This window comes from Amphiprion ocellaris, chromosome 19 (genome assembly GCF_022539595.1).
Source record: "Amphiprion ocellaris isolate individual 3 ecotype Okinawa chromosome 19, ASM2253959v1, whole genome shotgun sequence".
NCBI classification, from domain to species: domain Eukaryota; kingdom Metazoa; phylum Chordata; class Actinopteri; family Pomacentridae; genus Amphiprion; species Amphiprion ocellaris.
In genome coordinates, this window is record NC_072784.1 from 10,047,951 (window position 1) to 10,073,177 (window position 25,227).

The 25,227-nt window shown below is 36.3% G+C and overlaps 3 protein-coding genes across 5 annotated transcripts; 2 read left to right on the forward strand and 1 right to left on the reverse strand.

Annotated features, from left to right (window-relative positions):
• Positions 1-1,421: 1,421 nt before the first annotated feature.
• nupr1b (nuclear protein 1b) lies at positions 1,422-4,369 on the reverse strand. The gene is made up of 3 exons (XM_023299052.3): positions 4,117-4,369; positions 2,907-3,042; positions 1,422-1,679 (listed from the first exon to the last, which is right to left on the reverse strand). Exons 1-2 carry the CDS (start codon positions 4,211-4,213, stop codon positions 2,915-2,917), a joined length of 225 nt encoding a protein of 74 aa, XP_023154820.1. The 5' UTR covers positions 4,214-4,369; the 3' UTR covers positions 1,422-1,679; positions 2,907-2,914.
• Positions 4,370-8,435: 4,066 nt separating this feature from the next.
• sgf29 (SAGA complex associated factor 29) lies at positions 8,436-15,001 on the forward strand. 2 transcript variants are annotated; one of them, XM_035943244.2, is made up of 10 exons: positions 8,436-8,581; positions 9,529-9,602; positions 9,745-9,820; positions 9,929-10,001; positions 10,730-10,794; positions 10,884-11,013; positions 12,206-12,352; positions 12,456-12,491; positions 13,633-13,795; positions 14,575-15,001. In XM_035943244.2, the coding sequence occupies exons 2-10, from the start codon at positions 9,537-9,539 to the stop codon at positions 14,689-14,691; spliced, it is 873 nt and encodes a 290-aa protein (XP_035799137.1). In that variant the 5' UTR covers positions 8,436-8,581; positions 9,529-9,536; the 3' UTR covers positions 14,692-15,001. The 2 variants fall into 2 exon arrangements, with proteins under 2 accessions (XP_035799137.1, XP_035799138.1); XM_035943245.2 differs by having other exon boundaries at positions 8,514-8,624.
• An 801-nt stretch (positions 15,002-15,802) lies between these two features.
• On the forward strand, positions 15,803-24,367 carry nfatc2ip (nuclear factor of activated T cells 2 interacting protein). Of its 2 annotated transcripts, none has more exons than XM_023299048.3 (9): positions 15,803-15,862; positions 18,769-18,861; positions 18,939-18,999; positions 19,072-19,195; positions 20,336-20,413; positions 21,134-21,425; positions 22,483-22,627; positions 23,822-23,934; positions 24,015-24,367. In XM_023299048.3, the coding sequence occupies exons 1-9, from the start codon at positions 15,851-15,853 to the stop codon at positions 24,174-24,176; spliced, it is 1,080 nt and encodes a 359-aa protein (XP_023154816.2). In that variant the 5' UTR covers positions 15,803-15,850; the 3' UTR covers positions 24,177-24,367. The 2 variants fall into 2 exon arrangements, with proteins under 2 accessions (XP_023154816.2, XP_023154815.2); XM_023299047.3 differs by having other exon boundaries at positions 15,836-15,862; positions 18,754-18,861.
• Positions 24,368-25,227: the final 860 nt, after the last annotated feature.

Here is a 25,227-nt window from a genome sequence, read left to right on the forward strand (position 1 = left end):
GTGATGCGTTCAGGGACAGTCGGAAAGTTGAAAATCTTTCTGTTTTATCTTTTCTGGCTGAGAAATGGTGATATGTTGGTAATTTAAAAAAAAGATAACAAGACTTTTAAACCCAGCAGGTTTTAAAAATGTAAATAAACTGAGCTGAACATCAACCTTCAGGTTTTCATTTAGATTCAGCTGCAGCTGAACTAAACTGTACGTCCAAATAAAAAGTGAAGATTCAAACCCAAAAATGCAGATTCATTTTTATCTCCTCCAACATGGAGTTCAGTAGCCCTTTAGTTCTGAGTTAAGTTCAGAGTCTCTTTGTTTATCTGCAGCTCAAACTGACTTAGGAAGAAAACTTCAGTGTCGCTGCCACCTGCTGGAAACCACAGAACAGACAGGAGTAAGAGGAAACGAAACTCAGCTTTAATCTGAGTTTATCAACGTCTATACAGGCATATAGAGAATAATAGTAATAATAATACAAAATATACAGAGTAAGGTGGAAGACATAACATGAAAAATCAGAACAAAGCTTCCAGATCATAGCATCAAACTGGAAATGAAGTTTAAATTTGTCCAAGTTTTTAAGTTTATGAAAAGTGTCCATCAAACATTCCCTTTTTAACTCCTACTGAGTTTAATTTAGTAATTAATCTGCTGATTGACAGAAATTAACCCTTATTTAGTCTGTTTTACCACAAAATCGGTTTTACTTGTCTCTTAAATGTGAATATTTGCTGTAGATGAAGAAGATGTGGTCGTTTAGTCTTATTCTGGTTATAAATCTGCTGACTCTGGAGGCATTTTTCTAGTATTTCAGCTCCTAAACCTGCTTTATTACACCAGCAGCAATCAGTTTGTTCCTTAGTAACACCAGCAAATGTTTTGTAGTTCCTCCAGTATGACAAATACAGTTCTTATTTTCTTGATTTTTATTTGTAAATCAGGACAGCTCTAGTTTTTGATGATTAGATACTAAAGCTGGAGTACTGACGCCCGGTGTGATTTCATCTATGGCTTTATTTGATTAAATCTGGCTCTTAAAACGTGAATTAATGTTTTTTTTTCTTCCTTTGTGTAGAGGAATAAACACAGAAGAGCTTGGTTAAAGTCATATCAATACATCTGATGTTTAATAATCAATCGTTTGCTGCTTAATGACTCCCTGAAGCCTTTAAAAATACAAAAAAATGCTGACTAGTAAAGCTGTTTCTTGAGGTCAAATAGACTGAGGATTAGTTAACTGATTAATAAATGAACCAACAGGATAAAATCTAACTATAATGTCAGCAGGGGTTAAAGAGGGAACTTGTGATCAGCATTTTTCATAATTTGTTGCATTTCATCAGCTAAAAGTAGAGTTTATGACACAATATTCTTGTAATTCTGTGTTTTTCTGAAAGAGCAGAAGTGACAACAACCAGACTGGAGTCCTTTAAAAGCATTTTATTCGTAAGAATCCATATAAAAACCACAGGAGCTGCCTCCAGCTCAGTCTCAGTGCACCGTCCTGGTCGAACAGGTGATCTCCACACACAGGTGAGGCTCCTCATCACCGTGGCGACGCTGCAGCAGCTGGATGTTCGGGCCTCGTCGGGTTCAAACTCGCCGTTGGAGCTGAAAGTCGCTCCTCGATCTGTCGCCAAAGGAGGCCGAGGTCGAAGTCCGGATGATCCGTCCGAGATGCCCTGAAGCAGAAAATAACCGCAACTGATGAGGAACAAGTTAATCTGCTTTATGTTTACATATATTTCTATTTACAGGCTGATAACAGCGTTTATTGTGTATTCATGGCTGTTTTGTGTCTCATTGTGGTCATTTTTCATCTATTTCTGGTTGTTTAGTTTTCATTGTGGTCATTTTTCATCTATTGGTAGTAGCTTCTTGACGGTTTATGGTGGTTTTTTGTCTCTTTGCTTTTGTTGTGTGTTTCTTTGTAGTTGTTTTTTGTCTATTTGTGGTAATTTTTTTCCTATATGTAGTAGCTTCATGTCTGTTTATAGTGTTTTTATGTTTCTTTATATTGTTTGTGTCTATTTGTGTATTTGTTGTGGCTAATTCCAGTATTTTCAGATTTAATTTAACTGTTTTTAAGCCAAAGTAGTTGTCTATTTTTCTTAACTTTATATAATAACAATCTGAATTTTAATAGCTCTTTGCATTAATTCGACTTTTTACCTTATAAATGACTATCTTCAGACCTTTCAGATTATAATTTTATCTTTTGAATTCATCAGGCTTTTGAACACTGAATGTATAACATATTATGGATATGTTTTTGACTATTTAATGCATGACTGTCAGTTTTTTCAACTTACTATTCTTATGCTGTCATCAGACATACTTTTGACTTCATAATCATCAGTTATTTTAACCCAATAAGTTTTTCAACCATTTGTCTTGAATTTGCAATCGTTTCAGCTGCTATGTTCCAAACCTAATTAAGAAATTCACCGATTTAAAGTAAATACTGAGTTATGCCAGTCCAAAGCACAAAAAACTGCCTACCCACGAAGAAAGTAAAACAATCTCAAAATCGGCCCACAAAAATATGGGTATGAACAAAAAATAACAGTTATTTGAGTAGACAGTATGCTGTTGAGTCACAGCCGCTCAGCAGAGTCCAGCGGAGGAAACGGAGCGTAAATTATAAGAATCCTGAAGGGAGTTTTGAACGTAATGAGCAGGTGTCATATTTCAGGACAGACCCGCCCACTGGATGAACGCTCTAAACCGTTATTAGCCAGAGTTCGTTCATATTTCCGCCAATTTAACATTTAAATTAATTTTATTTATAATGTGAGGTACTTAAACAGTTCAGAAACTTTAGCCACCAGTCCTATAACAGTTGGTGTTTGATTCGGCTCACATTTATACAGAGATAAAGTTGATTTTAGTGGATTTTTCGGTGTTACCTCAAGGTTCACTCCTTGGCTTTCTTCTCGCTGTTCTGCAGTTTCTCCACGATCTTTCGTTCGTGTCCTCCGGGGTTCGGTCTGTTGGTGTTCTCGCTGGCCTCCTTCTTGGTTCTGCCTTTCCGGGCCGAACCCTCTGCGACACCAGAACAACACGGCTCAGGTTTAGCAAAAGCGACCAAAACACCAAGTTGAAGTCCGTCAGCTTAAAGTTGCCGTTAGCTTGTAGTTACATGCAGTTTAAAGATACCGTTAGCTCCAAGTTACAGGTAGTTTAAAGTAACAGATATATTGACGTTCCCGGTAGCTTTAAGTTACCGTTAACGTCAAGTTAGCTTCAACTTGTAGTTACAGGTACTTTGAAGTTACCGTTAGCTTTACGTTACCGTTAGCTTTACGTTAAAGTTAGCCTGAAGTTACAGTTAGCTTTAAGTTACCGATAGCTTCAAGTTACAGTTAGTTTTAAGTTACGCTAGCTTCAAGTTACAAGTTTCCTCAAGTTACAGTTACTTTGTAGTTACAGGTAATTTAAAGTTACAGTTAGCTTACAGTTACCAGTAGCTTAAAGCTACCCTTAGCTTCAAGTTACACTTAACTTCAAGTTACCGCTAGTTTGCAGTTACAGGTAGTTTAAAGTTGGTTATACTGATGTACCCGTTAGCTTCAAGTTACCGTTAGTTTTCAGTTACAGGTAGTTTAAAGTTAGTTATATTGATGTACCCGTTAGCTTTAAGTTACCGTTAACTTCAAGTTACTGTTAACTTGTAGTTACAGGTATTCTAAAGTTCCTGTTAGCTTTAAGTTACCATTAGCTTTGACGTTACAGTTACTTTGTAGTTAGTTATTGTTAGCTTCAAGTACCAGTTAGCCTGAAGTTACAGTTAGCTTCAAGTTACAGGTAGTTTAAAGTTACCGTTAGATCACGTTACAGTTAACTTGTAATTACAGGTACTTTAAAGTTCCCGTTAGCTTTAAGTTACCTTTAGCTTAAAGTTACAGTTACCCTGAAGTTAGTCAGCGTTAAGTTACAGTTAGTTTAAAGTTGCCATTAGCTTTACGTTACCGTTACTTTGTAGTTAGCTTCACGTTACAGGTAGCCTCGCGTTGCAGTTGGCTTGGCGTTACAGTTAGCTAAGTAGTTAGAAAGTATTTTCAACTACAGGTAGTCTAACGGTAAATTTAGCTTGCAGTTAGCAGCAGAGAGGCCCACCTGTGTATTTGTCTGTCAGGTTGTAATATTCATATTCATCGTAATATTCGTCCTCGAAGCTGGTGGGCTTCATGTTCTTCACGTCGACGTGGCTCATGTTTGTCTCTCCAGAAAACAGAGTCTGAACGCTGTCAGGTGTCCAGGTGAGTCTCAGGTGTTTCCCTCAGGTATGTTTACGCGTCTGCAGGTTTTGTTTTGGTGTTTTTCTGTCTCCTATCTGGGTTTTTATGCAGTTTTTTTGCAGCAGCTCCTCCTTTTCTGTCTGACTCCTCCTGCAGGTTTCTGGTTTCTGCTGCACTAATGTTGCATCAGACAGAATCTGTTTTTCTGCAGCTTCTGAATCTCTATGACACATAAAACAGAAAATGTCATAAAAACACCGGTATATAGGAAAAGTTATGAATAGAAAGCACTTGTTCAGATACCATAAAAGTTGACATCCTGACGTTTAAATCAGCATTTGATTTAAACTCAACATTGTGTCTCATTTGGGATGTTTTATTTTTATTTCAGGATTTAGGTATTTTTTGTCATCTCAAATTTTGTACTGTTTTCTGGCAATTTAGTTTTTTTTCCCCCTCATGACTGATGTTTTAGTATATTTTTGACTATTTTTATGGCATTTTAGCTCTTATTTAAACTTTTTTTACACAGGTTTTTACTCATGGCATCAAAATTTTACCATTTATTTCCTAATTTATCTCATAATTTAGATTTTTTATATTCTTGTCTTGTTCTTCATTGTTTTTTGTTGTAACAGCTTTCTTTTTAAATAATATCAAACTATTTATCTCTTTTATTTCAAACTCTGTAGCTGGTCATTTTTTTATGTTATATTTTTGATTTTGACATTTTTTGGGTCATAATTTAGATTTTGATTTCGTACTTTTGAACATTTATCTGACATTTTAGACCAAAGTTTTGCCTTTTAAGTCACAAATAAGTCAAAGCTATTCTTTTTTATCTCATATCAGAATTTTGACCTTGTCCTCCTATTTTTAGCTTGATAACCTTCAGTTCAGACTGAATTTGTCCTACATTTGTGTCCACGTGCTTTGTGAAGTTTGACCTTCGTCTGAGGTTGCTGCGATTCTATTTTCTCCATTTTCTCAGTTTTTATCAGCAGCTGCAGCTTCACACGACCTCGACCTGATTCTGTTATTTCACTTGAAAACCTGCAGGCAAAACTAAACAACACTGACAAGTTGCAACTATATTCACTTTGTGCTGTTTTATTTATCTGAAATACACAGAATTTAACTATATTTATGCTTGTTAGAGAGCTTTATCGCTGAATTATGTCCATTTCACAGAACGTTATTTAGAAAAATACTGTGGCATTTTCTTTCATAATTTTGAATTTATTATTTATAATGTTTGACTTTATGTACAATTAACTAATAATAACTCATAATTCTGACTTTAAGCCAAAATGAGACATTAATGTACTTTTGGTGCTCATTAGTGATACTTAAGCGCTACAGAACAGAATCCACTTTAATTATAATATTTGTAATATAGTTTGGTTTCTTACTGCTCAGATTAAAGCACACTTTCATTTTTACCTGGTCTGCAGGTACGTAGGTGTTCAGGTGTGTGTCTGTATCTAATCTCAATTGTCTAATCTGTTCAACATGTTGTGTTGCTTCCTTGAGAAACAATCTTTGGACTGAACTTATCAGAGTGTAAAACTTAATTTAGATCATCTGAACAACAAAGTTCTAGTTGCACTGACATATTTTACAAGTGAAAGAATTCACCTACTAAGAGCCTAAAATAAACACAAAACAGCTGAAAAGAAACACAAAACAACCACACAAAGACAAAGTGATTCCTCTGACTGTAAAATTCCAGTTTAATTATTGTCTCACAGGTTCATCATGTTTATGTAATTAACAGAAGCTTCACACACTCAGCCACAGATTTACATCCAACCAGTATTGAGAACATTTATTTTGAAGGGAAAGAAGAATCATTAAATTGCCTTTTTTTCTGTGCATTAAAATCCAGCAGAATGCAGAAACTGAAGTGTTTCCTGCAGCAGCTGTTGTGGATGTTTGTGTAAACAGAGAAAACTTTGATGTGACTGTGTGGAAACAGACACACAAACTCACTGCTGTGACCTGAACACTGTTAGATTCACACTCAGCTTCTGCTGTTGTAACTTCACCTCCTTCTTTCTGCTCTACTGTCAATATTGGCACAAATGTGAGAGCGGATATAGCGTGTCCTTGGCGTGTGCACAAACACACGTCTAGAAGAGCCGTGTAACACACCATCAGTACACATTGTACACACACAGAGACACACACAGTACAAACCAGGTCACGCACAGCAAACATCAGCCTGACTGACCTGTTGATTATTAACTCTCATTCATCCCTGCTGGTTCTAAAGAGGCAATAAAAGACAGAAAGGATACAAAACAACCACAAAAAAACAGAAATCATCAATAAAAGAGACACAACATACCCAGAAAAAGAGACAAAGCCACGACAAAAAGACTCACAATAATTTCACAGATAAAAAACAATCATGAAGACATACAGAGCAACATCAAACAGAACTAAAACAAGCACAAACAGACACACAAAGCCACAAGAGACATCACAAAATGACACAAAAATAGCACATGAAAATGCAAGACCACCACAAAAAGACAAAAATCAACGACTAAAAGGCACAGAGGAACTACAAAAAGACAAACGGACCACAAAGACACACAAAAAGAGATGCAAAACAATAATAAAAAGATATAAAAATATGCAAAGCTCCAAGAAACAATACAAATGCACACAAAAAAATGCAAAAACACCACAAAGAGACACAAAACTACCACAAAATTACCACAAAAAGGCATAAATCTACAACAAAAACACACAAGGCCACCAAGAGGTACAAAAGCACCAGAAAAGGACAAAAATGAACAACAAAAAGACACAAAATGACTACAGAAAAGCACTAAACCACAACAAATGCACACATAACATCACAAAGAGACACAAAACGACCACAAAAGGACAAAAACAATCAACAAAAAGACACAAGACCATCACAGAGACACAAAAAGACCACAAAGACACACAAAAAGAGATGCAAAACAGTAAGAAAAAGACACAAGAAATATGCAAAGCTCCAAGAAACAATACAAAAGGACACAAAAGTTGCAAAACTCCCACAAAATCACCACAAAAGACATAAATCCACAACAAAAACACACAAAGCCACCACGAAGAGACACAAAAGCAACAGAAAAGGACAAAAATTAACAACAGAAGGACACAAAATGACCACAGAAAAGCACAAAACCACACCAAAAACACACATAACATCACAACGAGACACAAAATGACCACAAAAGGACAAAACCACAACAAATAAAACACACAAAGCCACCACAAAGAGACACAAAAGGACAAAAATATACACCGAAAAGACAAAACCACCACAGGCAGGCACAACACTGCCACTTATGGACAGAAATGATCACAAAGAGACACAAATAACCACACAAAATAAACACAATTATTACTACAAGACACAAACTGAGACAAAAAGGCACAAACTACTACAAAAAAAATCACAAAAATGGCTACTGAAAGACTGCAAGAACACAACCTTAAACCCACGAAACAATCACAAAAAGACAAAAATTAACAACAAAAAAGACGAAATGACGCAGAAAACGCCACAAAGAGACACAAAACTACCACTAAAAGAAGCAAAAACACCACAAAAAGATATTAAAGAAACTAAACAATGACACACACAAAAGTAACACAAACACACCAAACTACATACAGAGACACACCCAGAGGACACAGAGCTACAAACCAGGTCACAGATAGTCAGTCTGACACACTTTATTTATCTCAAAGGTTCAAAGGCTCTTTATCGTCATTGTTGAACAACAAAAAAAAAAACAAGAAGCACAGCATCTCCAGCGCCGCAATAAATAGGCTCTGATAAAAGAAATAAACATGCTAAAAATAACAAATAAATACTTTTATTACAGAGCACATTGCATAACATGATCTATCTATCTATCTATCTATCTATCTATCTATCTATCTATCTATCTATCTATCTATCTATCTATCTATCTATCTATCTATCTATCTATCTATCTATCTATCTATCTATCTATCTATCTCAATTGAACTTTCTTTTCTGCACAACCACAAAAAAACCAACAGTTACTGAAAATAGGTGCAAAAAACACAGTTAGACCTGAGTGCATCATGTGTAGTATTTGTCTGTTTGATTGTAGTTCCTGAGACCAGTTAAATAGTTTGTCTTTATGTTATCTGCTTTGTTTTTGCAGAGCTGCAGTACCGCCTCTGTCCTGCTGGAGGCGCTGAACGCAGTGACGCTGCTGCACCGGCTTCACTTTAGCACAAAAGAAGAAGAAGAGGCTAATCTGGATTTAGCAAACCAGCAGCAAATAAACAACTAAAGTAACGCAGTGAGTGAATTTACAGACTGTTTACTCACAAAACGAGACACGGGTGATTGTTATTGATGTATTACGATGAATATTTATTACTGATGTGTGTGATAAATGAGTATAAATATAAATATTCAGCGGTGCAGCCCCGCTAACATTAGCGATACAAACCAGTTGCTAACTCAGTCAACGAGCGGCTCAACAGTAAACGTTACTTTGATTTAGATTGTTAAATGTATGATTAGCATTTTAGAACAGTTTAGTAAAGCTCAGTGTTGCATTTCCACCGCTTAAAGCAGAAATATCACAGTTGTCGCTCTATCAACGGTTATCGAGCCGTTTTCCCCTCAGAGATTGTTAACCGAACTCCAGTCTGAAATCTATTAATTAAGAGAGTCTATCTTTTTCAGAAAACATATAAAACATTTAAAACATGAATCTGAACCGCTTGAACCCACTTAATAGTTCGGCTTCAATCTACTTCACATGTTTAGCAGAATGGTAAAGTTATTTAGTTTTGTTTGTTTTCTCCTATGAGCTGTTTCCGCTCATCAAAAACAGCATCTTGAAATTAAAATGTCAGGTTTTTAAATGGGGGTTTGTAAGTATTAAAGATTGTAATGTTGCATGTCAAAATCTTTGGGTGTCCCTCAGTGAAATGTCAGAAAAGGTTACCACAGCTGGCATTTTTACAGAATTTTGACTTCTTAAAATATAATACTGACTTATTAATCCAGTAATTGTCACATTTTTCGTATAATTTGACTGTTTATCTCACTGTTCTGTCTTACTAAGTCAAAATGTTACTATCTCATAATTTTAGTAAAAAAAATTCCCATTTGATGTTGACATTATTTGACTTTAGAAAGATGTTTATTTTGCACATTTTCTACAAAAACAGTCCTTTGATAGATGCTGATATTGAAGTTGTAAGTGTTTTGTTGGTCTCTGTTGTTGAATAAAAGGTGCAGACATGTCAGCGGATACTAAGATTGCTGAGCTGCTCACTGAGCTTCACCAGCTCATCAAGCAGACCCAGGTAAAGTTATTACTTGATGGGAAATAATCCTGTGTCTTTGTGTTATGTAGATGTAGACAAGTTTTAGTTAATGCAGTATTATAGTAAGTCACTTTTGGTGAAATGAATGAAATCTAAATAATCCTCATGTGTTTTTCTTCAGGAGGAGAGGTCCCGCAGTGAACACAATCTGCTGAACATCCAGAAAACACACGAGAGAATGCAGACAGAAAACAAAAGTCAGTGGTCATTTATAACACTAAACACACCGTTAGATTCTTACATTTTTATGCAGCCTAACTTTTAATGCTATCTTTTTATTTACTTGTACCTCCATCTCCCTCTAGCATCTCCGTACTACCGGACCAAACTGAGAGGCCTTTACACCACAGCTAAAGCAGACGCTGAGGCAGAGTGTAGGTCAGTGTACACACATTCACTTTCTTTTAATGCCACAACCAGGCTGACATGATTTAACCCTCAAGAATGAATCTTCTCAGATAAAACCATTCAATAACCGTCTGAATCTGAAGACATTTCTGGGCTGATGTCTCATTTTTCCTCACTGTGGCTCATTTTTCACGACAATCTAAAGTCCAGCAGCTCTATGGAAACAGAACAACATGAAGAAGGAGAGAGAACTCAAAAATGTCTTCTGTCACGATGACACAGTTAGAATGACAAAAAGAGACAAAATTGACATGAAAATACAAAAGAGAGAAGAGGCAGAAATGACACAGAGGCTAAAAGTGAAAAAGACATAAAAAGATGTGAAAACAACTAATTAAAATGATGGAAAAAGGTGCAAAAATAGAATGAAAGGATTCAGAAAAGAATAAAAAACAGAGTTGAATTTGTTTGACTATCCATTTTACAAAAGATTTTTTTAAAAAGCTGGGGAATTCTAAATACAACAAAATTCTCCAAACAATTTACAGTAAGACAATATTCATTTACACTGATTTATATTTGCTAGTTTCTACACCGTTTTCCACGTTTTATGGCACACAAAACCTGAAAAATGGGATGAAATATTGTACATTACACTGACAATGTTATGCAAGAACACGACATTTTGCACATGTAATTAATATCTTTAACATAATAAAATGTGTGAAATCCTTCAATCTTCTTATTTTTCTCCTTAGTATTCTGCGTCACGCTCTCGATAAAATCGCCGAAATCAAGTCTTTGCTGGAAGAGCGTCGGATCGGTATGTTTGTGTCAACGCTGCTTCATCCTTTAGGATCTGTAACTTCTTCTCTTTAGTTCATGTCGAATGTTTTCCTGCTGTTTGTGCAGCTGCTAAAATGGCCGGAGTTTACAGCGACAGCGACCCTCCCAGGAAGACGATGCGACGAGGCGTCCTGATGACGCTGCTGCAGCAGTCAGCCATGACGCTGCCGCTGTGGATCGGGAAGCCTGGAGAGAGGTACAGCTGCTGCTACTGCTGAAACACTGATTACCACTTTATTAGGGACACCAGCCAACAATTTGACATGTTTTCTTGCTGAATGTTGATTAAATCTGTGTCCAAGACACTGAAATAACAGCTGCAGCTTCTAAATCTGATGTAAATTATTTTTAAAAAGCTCTATGATCCAAACTCTGAAAGTCCTGATTTATAAATAGCAGCTGCATCTTTAACAGCTGAAGCCGAACAAATGTTGTTCATATTTTTAAATAAAATCAGGAGATTACTAAAATACAGGATTGATGTTTCTAATTAGTTTCAAAATTAAAAGAGGCTGAAAATTGCAGCGTAACTGAATGTGATTCTCTGAACTATATCACTTGGCTTTTTGTGTGTTTGTTTTATGGTGATTTTGATTCTTTGTGGTGTTTTGTGTTTTTGTGGTAATTTCACATCTTTTTGTGGTGATTTTTCATGTTTTATTTTGTCTTTATGTGGTGATTGAGAGTCTTTTTTTTTTGGTTATTTTGCATCTCATTGTGATACTTTTACATGCTTAGTGGTGATTTTGTGTCTTTCTGGAGATTCTGGTTCTTTTATGGTGATTTTGCATTTTTTTTTTGTGGTGATTTTGTGTCCTTTTGTGGTCATTTTCAACTTTATGTGGTGGTTTTGCATATTTTTTGTGAGTTTTTTTAATGTTTTTGTGTTAATTTCATATCCGTTTATGGTAATTTTGCATCTTTTTGTTGGGATTTCATGTCTTTTGTATTGATTTTGTGTCTTTTTGTAATAATTTCATGTCTTTGTGGTGATTTTGCATCTTTTTGTGGTGATTTGTATCTTTCTTTGTAGGGATTTTATGTCTTTTTGTGGTGATTTTACATCTATTTGTGGTGATGTTATATCCTTTGTGGTCATTTTGTCTTTTTTGTGGTTATTTTTATTGTTGTTGGTCAGCCAAAACAAGACATTTGAAGACGTCATGCTGGGTTTTGATATATTATAGATTTTTTACCAGTTTTTAAGTCATTTCATTCAATAATTAAACAAAAAATGATCAGTTTAATCGGTAAATAGCTGTATTTTACCCGTTTCCTTCATGTGACTGATTGTGTTCTATCTTCAGTTGGGTTTTAGTTGAGTCACTGACAGATGGTCGGTGTTTGTTTGTGACTTTCAGACACTAACTTCTGTTTTTTTCCTCCAGCCCTCCTCCTCTGTGCGGAGCGACGCCGGCCAGCAGCGACTACGTGGCCAAACAAGGCGACAAGGTGGCAGCGAGAGTGAAGGCCGTGGACGGAGACGAGCAGTGGATCCTGGCCGAGGTGGTCAGCTACAACCATTCCACCAACAAGTAAGAACATCACAGTTTAGACTCAGCAGCAGCTCGACTCAAATATCACAGTTTCACCTTCAGCTCACAAACAGTTCTGACTTTTCCTTTTGTCTCCCTGCAGGTATGAAGTGGATGACATTGATGAGGAGGGCAAAGAGTGAGTTCTTGGTTTTTTACCCTCAAATCACCAATTTTACTTATTTTCGCTGTCCTCTGAAGTTTTCCCCTTTTGCTGCTTTTCAACATTGAATCATAGTCAATTTAATTTGGCTTTTTTCACTAGAATTTACCAAACAAAAAGATTATTCTGCGTCAAAGTGAAATCAGATTTATACCAAATAATGTTAATTAATTAAAATAAGAAAATATAAAAAAAAGTGAGTCAGTATTTAGTAGATGAACCATTGGCTGCAGTTCTATCATTCATCCTGTGTTGATCTCAATCAGAAAATATGAAATTTGACCTCATTCTTCTTTATAAACTGTTCAAACTCTGTCAGGTTCCACAGGGATCATGAGTGAACAGAACTTTTCAGGTCCAGACACTAATTCTCAGTTGGATTGATGTCAGAACTCTGACTCGGCCTCCAAAACTTTCACCTTGTTGTCTTTAAACCATTTCTGTTTGCTTCGGCTCATTGTCTGGATGGAAAACAAAACTTCTCCAAGTCTCAGTTCTCTTCAGACTGCATCAGGTTGTCCTCCAGGATTTCTCTAGACTTTGCTGCATTCATTTTACCCTCTACCTTTACAAGCCTTCAGGACCTGCTGCTGAGAAACATCATGATGCTGCTACCACCATGCTTCACAGTGGGGATGTTGTGTTTTTGTTTGTCCAAACGTATCATCTAATCTGGCGATCTAAAAGTTCCATTCTGGTCTCCTCAGACCAAAGAACCTTCTTCCGGGTGACTTCAGAGTCTCCACATGTCTTCTGGTGAACTCTAGTCCAGATTTTATTTGAGCTTTTTCCAACCGAGTCTTTCTCTTTGTCTCCCATAAAGCTTTGACTGGTGAAGAACAGACAACAGTTGTTGTATGAACAGTCTCTCCCATCTCAGCTGCTGAAGCTTGGAACTCTGTCAGAGGAGTCATAGATGTCTTGGTGGCCTCTCTCACTAGTCTCTTTATGTCAAAAGAGCCAAAGTATCCTGAATGTGATTCAACTATGCTTGAAGGCCATTAATATTTTAGTAACTGCTTGAAATCTGATTTTTCAGGTTCTGTTCATCGATTCATTCACTGCTGGTTTGTTTCTGCATGTTTTCCTAGAAGTCTTGTTTTTTCTGTTCTATCAGGCGCCACACTCTGAGCAGACGGAGGATCATCCCCCTCCCTCAGTGGAAGGCGAACCCAGAGACTGACCCTGAGGCCCTGTTCAGTAAGGACCAGCTGGTTCTGGCTCTTTACCCTCAGACCACCTGTTTCTACCGGGCCCTGATCCACACTCCACCACACCGGGTGAGACCTCAGCAACAAACCAGCTCCCATATTTAGACTCTGAATCACAGAGTCCATCAGCAAGAATCAAATACTGATTCACAGCTTCTGTAGAGGACAGAACTCTTCATATTTCTGTTGTTTTTACCGTTTAGACTCTGGAATATTGGTTCCAGTGTTTAAAAAACAGCTTAATTGAACATCATCTTTCCTTGAATTTCCCTCAGTCCCTACCTACCTATAACAGCACAAAGGCATTCAATAAAATACAATAATAAGCAATAAAAACCAAACAGGAAACAGTAAGACTTGATTTCAGACAATATTTTAGCTTCTGTTTTCATTTTAATTTGCTCTTTATTGCCTTTATGACACTGTAACATGTCTGAAATAAATAAGTAAGCAAGTAAAATGAACAGTAATATTAAGAATAACTAAAACTAATTGAAGGAAGTACCTAAAATATCTTTACTTTGTGCCTCCAGTTTTACCAGTCTGAAAAAATTGAGATTTCAAAATAAAGTACATGATTTGTTGCTCTGCTGCAGTTTGTCCCATAAGTGAAAAACTTTTTTCTCTAAAACAAAATCTACTTCAGGAGAAATTAAATTATGTCAAAATTAGATTTTTCTTACAGATCTGCAGTCTGTTTCTGGAGCCACAAAACTGGATCAAAATCTACCGAACATGAAACTATGGGACTCTAGATGCTGTTTTTTTTCTCCACTGTAAAGCTAACTAGGACTAAAAAACACTATGGGCTGATTGAGTTTTAATGTTAAATGTGTTTTTGTTTGCAGCCGCAGGACGACTACTCTGTTCTGTTCGAGGACACTTCGTACGCCGACGGTTATTCTCCTCCTTTAAACGTGGCGCAGCGATACGTCGTCGCCTGCAAAGAGAACAAGAAGAAGTGAGTTGGATCCAAAAAACAGCAAAACGAAGAATTACTGTCTCTGAAACGGCAGCAGTTTCATTTTAAACATAAAAATGATCAGAACTCTGAGATTCCTGCAGAAACTGAGCTGGAGAGAAACTCAGTTTGTATTTTAACAGAGAAACTTTAACTGTTTTTAGAGCGCCACCTGTTGGTGAGCAGAAGAACTGCAGCTAAGCTTCCAGCTGCTGCTTTGGGAACAAATGTTGTTATTATGAGGCTCAAACTGTATATTTTTATATGTAAAGTGTCAATAGTTTCTGTGTTGCATATTAAAAACTGTGATCATGTCTGTGTTGTTTAATTTCATACAATATAAACTGATTTTCTGCTTTCAAATTCATCTTAATGACGCTTCTAATATCAGATATGGATTTTTTAAGTAGAAAAATACATTTAAAGTGAAATAAAGTCGCACAAGAAGTCATGAAACACACAACAGCTTCTTTAAATAAACATAGTTCCTGCTTTTTTCTATTTTCTAATTTTTTTAACTTAACAAATAGCAAAGTACCACAGTATGCACAAAAACTGAATTACTACTAAAAAATCCTGCATTTATAAAGGTATTATGGTAGTAAAAGTTCATATTATGAAGAACTTCCCCTGTCAGTGTTACTTTACTGTATATTATAATGTTGGATTATTGTTAATGATGCTTTAGCAGCTAAACAACGCTAATTTTAAATATTAAATTATTAATTGCCTTTATTGAATATTTTATAGTATTCTTTAGTTTAATCTCTAACAATGCAGCGTATTTAACAGTTTAATCATTATGCAAAACAGAATTTTGCAATGAAATTACAGATTTATGCCACTCAAAAACAAAACAATTTAGAAAGTGACAAGCAATTTATAGAAGTAAAACTATTTTAGGTAAAAATGTGCTATTTTTACAAACTGATCACTGAATGTTTTTGGTAAAATCTCAATCTTAAAGCAGCGAGTTGTCAGATAAATTTAGCTTATTGCTGCCGGGATTTCTTTCTTTCTTTCTTTCTTTCTTTTTTTTCAGTCTCTCCATATTTTTGTGGTCGCTGAAGGCGGCACCGTCCGGATGAATGGAGAAATCCGCTCTGGGCTGAAAATATCCGACAGTCCCTGAAGGCGGCACAAGGCGCGGAACAGAAACAAACATGGCGGACGCGGTGAGTGTTTAGCGATGATGCCGCGGCTTTTATCGGCTAAAATCACACCAAATCTTTAAATTATGTGATTTTTAAGAGGTGTAATGTTGTTCTGTTTTAAATTACTGTGAGATAAAAGTAAAAAGTTTGAACAGGAAGCCACAGAAATGAGTTAAATTAGCGCTAACAGTGAATAACAGTCCTTTAGCATCAGCTAGCTCCGGTTCTTTCAAGCCGCTGTTATGGTTTCATTTTTAGTTTCTGCTGAGTTAAACCGCAGATTTAACCTCGTTTTAAATCTTGACTCTTCACTAAACCTGTCAGCGGGTTCACTAAAAGTAGCTAACTTTCCAACAAATAAGCTCAAGGTAAAACGGCTGCAGCTGGAAAGTGATACATTTAAATGAAATTAATTCGTGATTTTTTCGTGAGTTTTTTTTGACTTTATTTACACCTGAAGTTTCTATCAGGTCACTTTAGACTCAGCTGGCTGTTATTTTATAGCATTTTGTTGGTTATATATATATTTTATTGGTTGTTTATTATGCTTTAGCAGCTTAAAAAACAACGTTAACTTTAAATATTAAGTTAGTAATTACATTTATTGATTTTTTATGGTATTCTTCAGTTTAATCTGTAACAATGCAGTGTATTTAACAGTTTAGTCGTTATTATTACAGCATTCATTTTATTCATTCATTTTATTTTGTTTATAGGAGACCTTTAGGAAAAACAGTTGTTTTTATTTAACAGAAATGACCAAGAAATCTGCATTTTCCAGTAACACAGTGGACACCAGTTACAAAATAGATCAGTTTACTGGAGAAACAGAAGAAGTTCACATGATTCACATGTTTAAATACTTTGCTTTTGGTCTCAGACAAATTATCCAAATTATTCAGATTCACATTTTCAGTTAATTATTATTACACAAATAAACCTATTGTAAAGGCCACCTACAGCATCTCTAAAGGACTGTTATTTGTTAATCTGTACAAAAAAGTGATTTTGTTTTGTCTACAATTATAAAAACAGGCTAATTTGAGTTAGTTTCAGTTGATGAAAAAATGGAAATTACTTCACCAGTAACGTTTTCTTGTCTGAACTCAAGCGTGTTCATTTTTTGAGATAGAAGACAAACTACTTCTCTCCAATTAAGCTGTTTATTTTCTAATATCAGTGTCTCAAAAGAATCTTATACTAGGACCTTTTGTTTGGAAAAGCCTCCCAGAAAATGATAAAGTCTGATATGAACAGAACATTTTATACAGTATGGTGAAATGTGATTGGTTACAGAACACAAACACATAATTCAAATATTGAAATGTGATTGGCTAAAGGTGGGGATAAACCGACTTAATTCTCCTATTAATTGGTGCACAGATTTGTCCATATCTCTTGGAACACGATTCATCCAATCCCCAGGAGCATGTTCTTGACAACTTGTTTCAGTTGCTTGATATATGCACTGTGGAGTACCCCTTACCACATGACAAGAACAGGGCCATCCTGTATAATACCAGCAGAGCAGACATGGCAGACACCCTGTAAAAAGAACCTCCTGCAAACTTCTTCCAGCTTTCTAGCAGTTAGTATTATTCCATTGTTAGCTGAGATGTGATGCAATCATTAGTGGTATCTCATAGGGAGGATGCAGGTGTCCCTTAGGGAGTATTATTATGGTTTTCTCCCTTAAACAACCTTGAATTTAGGAGTTTCAGTACAATTAATTGTTACATTATAAGGAAATAGGAATGTGCTGTGTATCAAGGTCAAAACTCTGTATTTGTTAGTGTGTGTGCATGTGTAGAAGAAGAAGCCTGACCTGTCTGTGTCCATCAGAGCTTGGAGTTAGTGCTTAGCTCCATCTGTTCCCTTTTAAAGGTCAAGCACAACTCATGCATTCATTGCACATTAAATGGTTATTATTATCAATATTGTACACTCATATGTAATATCAATTTCAGTGTTCAGTTAGTAGTACCTTAAAAAAATAAATCCTAACAACTTGTTGCACATTTGTACCAGTAAAGAGGCGATGTTCACATAAATGGCCAAGAAATTATTTGATTTCTAGTAAATATAAGTTTAAAAAAAATAATAAATAAGAGAACTTTAGAGTTGCTGTAGGTGGTGTTTATGATTTAAAAACTATATTTTGAGTTAGTTTCAGTTTTTACTAACACTCATGAAGAAATTACTTCAATAATACTTTACTTTCTTCCTTTAATATTACTTCTTCCTGTTCTAGTTTCATTTTTGCTTATTTTTAATTTAATTCAGTAATTTAACACTGCATTCATTCTGTTTATTATTATTTATTCTGCAGTATCTGGAATTAAAATATTCTTGGGGATTTTAAAGTTCTATCTTAATTTGATTGCAGTCATAACATTATATACATTTAAACTCAAAACATTTCATCTTCTGGCAAATGTCAAATTCAAATTTAGCTTTTTATTGAAGTTTTTTTTTTTTTTTTTTTTAAGAAATATTTTTCTAATGATAACAATAAAACAGAAAAAGCTCAAATTATTCATCAACAAATGTAGCACAATATCTTTACTGTCATTGCCAGCCAAAGAAACCCTGTTGGTCATACATATTTATTAAAATCTGGCTGATTTTACAGATTTTTACATAAAAGAAACTAAGATTAGCTCATAAAGTCCAATAAAAAATGACATTGCACAAGACTGAACTAGTAGTTTGTGACTCACTTTTAATGTAATTTACTACTTTATTTGTGTTTTTTACTTTTTTATTATTACTTAAACCCTTTTATTGTGTACTGCATGAATCCACGTGTGTTATTTCACAGCTCCAGATGCTTCTTTTTGACTGGTTTCATGTTTTTTTTTAGCTTGTTCAGCTGCTGCAGACTTTATAAACCAGGTGTTGAATCTCTGCAGTGTTTCTGTTCTCAGGTGTCTGACGGTGAAGTTCAACCCGCGAAGCCGAAACGCCGCCGAATCCTCGACCCGTCGGCCATCGTTCCCGTCCCGGTTTACTCCAACAAGGTCCGGAGGCGATTCTGGTTCTGTTTTGTTTCCTGTTTTGCTACTGTGTGTTTCAACATGCAGGTGTGTGTTTCCAGGTGAGCAGCAGTTTGCAGCTGAAGCCGACGGCAGCGTTGTTTGCCACGAAGCCAGACTCAGGTGAGAAAGCAGCTTTAATCAGGCAGCAGCCGTTTCTCCCCCGTCGACTGAATCGTGTTTGTTTCTGAGCAGACGACGGCGCCGACGACAGTTTGTGGTCCGAGTTTTCGTCTCGAGAAACGCCGCCGCCCACCGTCACCCTCAGCGACTCAGAGGACGAAGCAGAACCTGAACAGGATGAAGCAGAGAAACAACCGTGAGTCGGATTCATCGACTTCAGACGGAGATGGAACATGAAAACTTTAAAGGAGCTTCAGTAGAAACCAACTGGACTTCTGTTTGAGGATGTTTCACCTCTTGGATGAAGGTGAAGCATCTTAACCCTCGTGTCGTCCTGCGGTTCAAAATTGACCCGTTTTAAAGTTTGAAAATGTGGGGAAAAAAATATATTTTCACAGTGAAACTTCTGATGTCCACATTTTCAACATTTTTGGGAAATCTTTGAACATTTTTTGGTGGAAAAAAGGAAGAGTTAAAAATGTTTCTTGAGAACATTCACATAAAAATCAACCAAAATCCAGCGAAATTCGCTGGATTTTGGTTGATTTTTTTGTGAATGTTCTTAAAGAAAATATTAGAAGTTTTACTGATATATATGTAATCACTTTAGATATTTTTAGGATTTTTTTTTGGAAGATTTTTACTCATTTTTTGAAAATATATACAAGAATTTTCTTGCCAAATTTGGGGGATTTTTTTTAAAAAAAAATAAAACTTTTAGGGAAACTTTTAAGGAATTATTGGAATTTTCTTCCTGAAGGTTTTGCAAATTTTCAGAAATTTGGGGAATTTTTTTGCTGAATTTTTGGATTTTTTTTTCAGACAAGGAAACAATATTTTTTGATGCCCGTAAATGAAGACAACAGGAGGGTTAAAGTCGGTTTCTACTGAAGCTCTGACCTGAGAATCACTGAGAATCTATACAGACATTATTATTTCAACATTATCTTTATTTTTCAGCTCATGCATACAAACTTGTTCATTTTCTTTTTTTGTCTTTTAATGTATAAGAATTTAGATTTAGAATATCCTTATTATTAGTCCCACAAGGGGAACTTTGCAACGTCACAGCAGCAAAATGACAATAAGAAAAGCAAGAAAACTATAAATTAAAGAAAGTTATTTTTTTCTAGTTTGATTTATCCGATCTGAAATATTTGATCTTTTCCTTTTTCACAGGCAGCTCTTCCCAAAACGTTTTAATCTCTCTGCACAGCGTTCCTTTAACCTCTGTACTTTTATTACATATATGTAGTGTATCTAGTATCACGTATGTTTGCGTCAGCCAGTTCTAATGAATTAATACTCAGACATTTAAATGTTTGTGTTGTTTCAGAGAAGCAGTTTGTTGTCCGTCTCCTCCTCCAGAGACTCCGGTCCAGAAACAGTCCAGGAAGGTCCAACAGAAGATCAAGTGAGTTTCAGTTTCATCACATCCGTAACAGCAGAGAAAGATCCTCCTATAAGGAATATTGATGTCTTTAGTTACGTTTACAGCTAAGGTCTGTGTAAAAGTAGAAAAAAAATCTGAGTTTCTCTGCCACAGAAAAATGTTTTGAATGATTAGAAAAACTACCAAGTTGTAGAATTTGGTGCAGAATCTTTAAAAGTTGTGCAGCGTTCTGAGATCTCTGTTAAACAAAATGAGAACACTGAGATATTTTGCAAGTTTTGGCTTCAAGTTACAGACTGTGGAAGGTGTAGAACCGCCGGAGTTGTTTTGTTTTTCTAGTGTTAAGATGAACGATTCAATATTTCTGACCCAAATAGATCCAGAGAACAAAATAAATATTAAACAGCATACAGTGGTCCCTCGTCTATCGCGGGGGTGACGTTCCAGACTCCAAACTTGATCGCTGACTGAGGAATTTAAGAGTTCCAGGATGTTTTACTGTAATATTCGTCAGAGTGTAAAAATGAAAGCTTTATTTAGCTGAGTATCAGTGACCTCAGGGGACTTCAGCTGGTTTCTGATAGTTTAACTGTCACTTTGATTCTAGATTCTACATTTCTTTGTCACTTCGGGTGTATTTATGTACATAGAAACTAAACACTGTTCTCCCAGACCAGAGCAAAATAAACAAATAATAACAATAAATATGAATGAATAATTATAAATATTAATTTCTCTCAGTGAAATCGACCGGAGGCTTCGGGCCGTCAGCTCTCTTCTCTCCCCGGAGTGTCAGAACCGAACGACCAGACGCCGCCGCTGCCGGTCGTCTCCACCGACGGAGCAGCGGCAAGACGACATCATCGCACCGAACACCGACGACGACATCATCATCACGAGCCCCAACGACGACAATGATGACGTCATCATCATGAGCCCCGAGCCGCAGAGTTCAGAGTACAGCCAGTCGGTCCGAGAGATTCCCCTGAAGATCCGCTGCAGAACCGACGTCCACAAGATCCCGGTTCTGTCGGTACGAATGGAACGTTTAACTTTATTTATAACAGAGTTCACAAGGTGCTTTCAGGTTTGTTTCATTTTAAATCACATTTCCATATCAGTTTCTGCTCGACCGTCTCTGATTCATCTCAAACTTTTGGAGCATAAAATCTGGATAATTTTGAAGATATTTGTGAGATTTTAGCTTCATATATTAAGTTTTGTTCTGTTGACAATAAACAAGACCAAAGTCACAGCTAGAGAAATGTATGTATAAAAACAAGAATATTTATAGCAACTGTGACGCGTTTACATCCAAACATCTCTTCGGTAAGTATAATAATAATAATGTGTCTAAAAATGATAAATTTGTCTCAATTTACACATGGTAACAGCATTCATTTGACACTTTATTTTAAAAATACAGCCCAATACTTTAGTTTTTGTACTACAACTTGTCAAACCTGCTTAATCAGTTATGAAAGTTCAACATAATTCGCTTTTTTTTATATATTTAAAGGACTCCACATGTTTAGTTTTGTATTATTGTCACCTGCAGCTACATGTGATTCAGTAAATATCACTAGTTTACTTCTGGATTATCAGTTTTTATTAATGAGCTCAAAGATGAGAATTTTCATGAGTCTTTCATTTTCTTTTTCATATTTACACTCACACATAATCTGATTATTGATCCACTTGTTGAATATTACAGATTCTAAATCACTGACATGATGAGATATATCAGTGAAAATTTCAGGTTTTTATCTTTAATAGTTCCTCAGATATTGTTAACTCAGTGTGAGGCAAAAAAATGGAAGTGGGTCGAAGGGAAACTTTAAAAATATTGTCTCAGCATGTATTTGATATATGAAGCTAAAGTTACTTGGATACCATTTTAAATAGCGGTAGTTTATGATGAAAAAGTTTCAAGGAAATCAGAAATTCCATATTGATAGTACACCTTTAAAAATCTACCTCAAAAGTGTCCCAGAGGAACATTTTTACCAAATAGAACTGTCCTGCATGAGCTTTATTTACGTCCTTCGTCTCTCTTCATTTTTACCACCTGGTTGGTTTTGTGTTTTCAGTCGACGCCTCTTAGTGACGTGGTTTCTCAGCTGTCCCTCATCCTGAGTGTCCCGCCTCCTCGCCTGCTGCTGCTGAGGGAGGAAGTCGAGCTACCGATGGACGCCACCGTCAGCGAGCTCGGCCTCGGCATCGCTGACATCATCGGTGAGTCACATGACCTGCACTGGAAGTTCAGTCATTAAAGGACGAGTACCAGAGGACTGAACGCAGAGATGTGGTACACTTTATTGTTCACAACATGAATCCTCAAGTGTCATTCCACACTTGGTATTAGTTTGTACACTGTTAAACAGCAAAGCTAATCTGCAGCATCTGAATTTAAAATGCACCAAACTCAGCAAAAGAGAAAAAAAGTTAATAATCAGCCAACTACACAGCTAAAGTCATACAAAAATGCTAACTACACAGCTAAAGTCATACAAAAATGCTAACTACACAGCTAAAGTCATATAAAAATGCTAACTACACAGCTAAAGTCATACAAAAATGCTAACTACACAGCTAAAGTCACAGAAAGAAGCTAACTACACAATTAAAATCCCAGAAAGAAGCTAACTGCACAGCTAAGATCATAGACAGAAGCTAACTACACAGCTAAAGTCACAAAAAGAAGCTAACTACACAGCTAAAGTCATACAAAAATGCTAACTACACAGTTAAAATCACAGAAAGAAGCTAACTACACAGCTAGAATCATAGAAAGAAGCTAACTACACAGCTAAATTCACAGAAAGAAGCTAACTGCACAGCTAAATTCACAGAAAGAAGCTAACTGCACAGCTAAGATCATAGAAAGAAGCTAACTACACAGCTAAAATCACACAAAAATGCTAACTACACAGCTAAATTCACACAAAAATGCTAACTACACAGTTAAAATCACAGAAAGAAGCTAACTACACAGCTAGAATCATAGAAAGAAGCTAACTACACAGCTAAAATCACACAAAAATGCTAACTACACAGCTAAATTCACAGAAAGAAGCTAACTGCACAGCTAAGATCATAGAAAGAAGCTAACTACACAGCTAAAGTCATACAAAAATGCCAATTACACAGCTAAAATCATTATAGAAACAAGCCAACTAGACAGCAGATCATAATTACAAAGACAATACAGAACTCCTATTACTTGATGTTGTATTTTACTGTCGCTAATTATTTGTCATTACAGTAGATATTAATAGATCCAGCTTAAGCACAGAGCTAAAAACCAGACTGGCCAGCAATGCCACTAGCATGACTAACATTAGTTTTAGTTGCTAAGAGTGAATTCAGCACAGATCTGAATCATTAAAAGGAAAATTAAAAATCCTTTCTTCCTGTTTTTGTGTGCAGAGTGTGTCGTCATGGCAGCGGAGGATAAAAGTGAAGCATGCGGCGGCAGCATCATCACCGTGAGACTGCAGAGCAAAGACAGAGATTCCTCTCAGGAGTTTTCTCTGGACAGAGTCAGTAGCTTTTTTCTTCTCTCCTTCATCGGCTTCGTTTCAGCAGCAGGACATAAACTGATGCTGTTTCTTTGTTTCAGGGTTCTCCACTGGGCTCCATCTTCTCCCAGTATCTGTCCACAATGTCTGCCGGCAATCAGAAAAAGGTCAGATTCCACTTCGACGGCTGCAAAGTGACGAACAGCCAGACGCCGGCTCAGCTCGACATGGAGGACGGAGACATCATCGAAGTGTGGACCTGACCCTCACCGCCGTTTCTGACATTTTATTTTACGTAAACGCGGAGCGACCGATTCGGTAGTTCACTTACTTAATCCAAATGAAGTCACTTTATTTTGTAAATGTTGAAAATACAAACTTGCAACTTTTGTTCAGATGAATACGGAATTATATTTTTCAAAATGTAATTAAAAAAACTACAAACCTCGATAAATTATTGTGCAATTGTGAAATGTTTGCATGAGCGTACTAAAGACTCTCCCCAGTACCTTTTGTACATGGTTTTGTTTATTTTATATTAAATGATAATAACATAAGTAGAATTTATTCAGAAGATAAATGGTGGAAAGAGTTTTTGGCTGGATTACACATAGTAACAGCTTTCACTTGATACAGCATTTTAACTTTAGCTGTGTAGCTTCTTTGTATGACTTAATATACATAAATCCACTGAAGGCATCAAAACTATAAATGAACACATGGAATTATGTAGTAAACTACAAAGTATGAATAAGTCAAAACATGTTTTATATTTTAGATTCTTCAAAATAGCCACCCTTTGATTACTGCTTTGGACACTCTTGGTATTCTCTGGATGAGCTTCATGAGGTAGTCACCTGAAATGGTTTTCCAACAGTTTTGAAGGAGTTCCCAGAGATGCTGAGCACTTGTTGGTCCTTTTGCCTTCACTCTGTGGTCCATCTCATCCCAGACCATCTGGATTGGGTTTAGGTCAGGTGACTGTGGAGGCAGGTCATCTGACACAGCACTCCATCACTCTCCTTCTTGGTCAGATAGTCCTTCCACAGCCTGGAGGTGTGTTTGGGCTCATTGTCCTGTTGAAAAATAAATGATGGTCCAACTAAATGCAAACCAGATCTGATGTCATGTCACTGCAGGATGCTGTGGTAGCCATGCTGGTTCAGTGTGCCTTCAATTTGGAATAAATCCCCAACAGTGTCACCAGCAAAGTACTCCAACACCATCACACCTCCTCCTCCATGCTTCACAGTGGGAACCATGCATGTAGAGACCATCTGCTCACCTTTTCTGGAAGCAAAGATCTCAAATCTG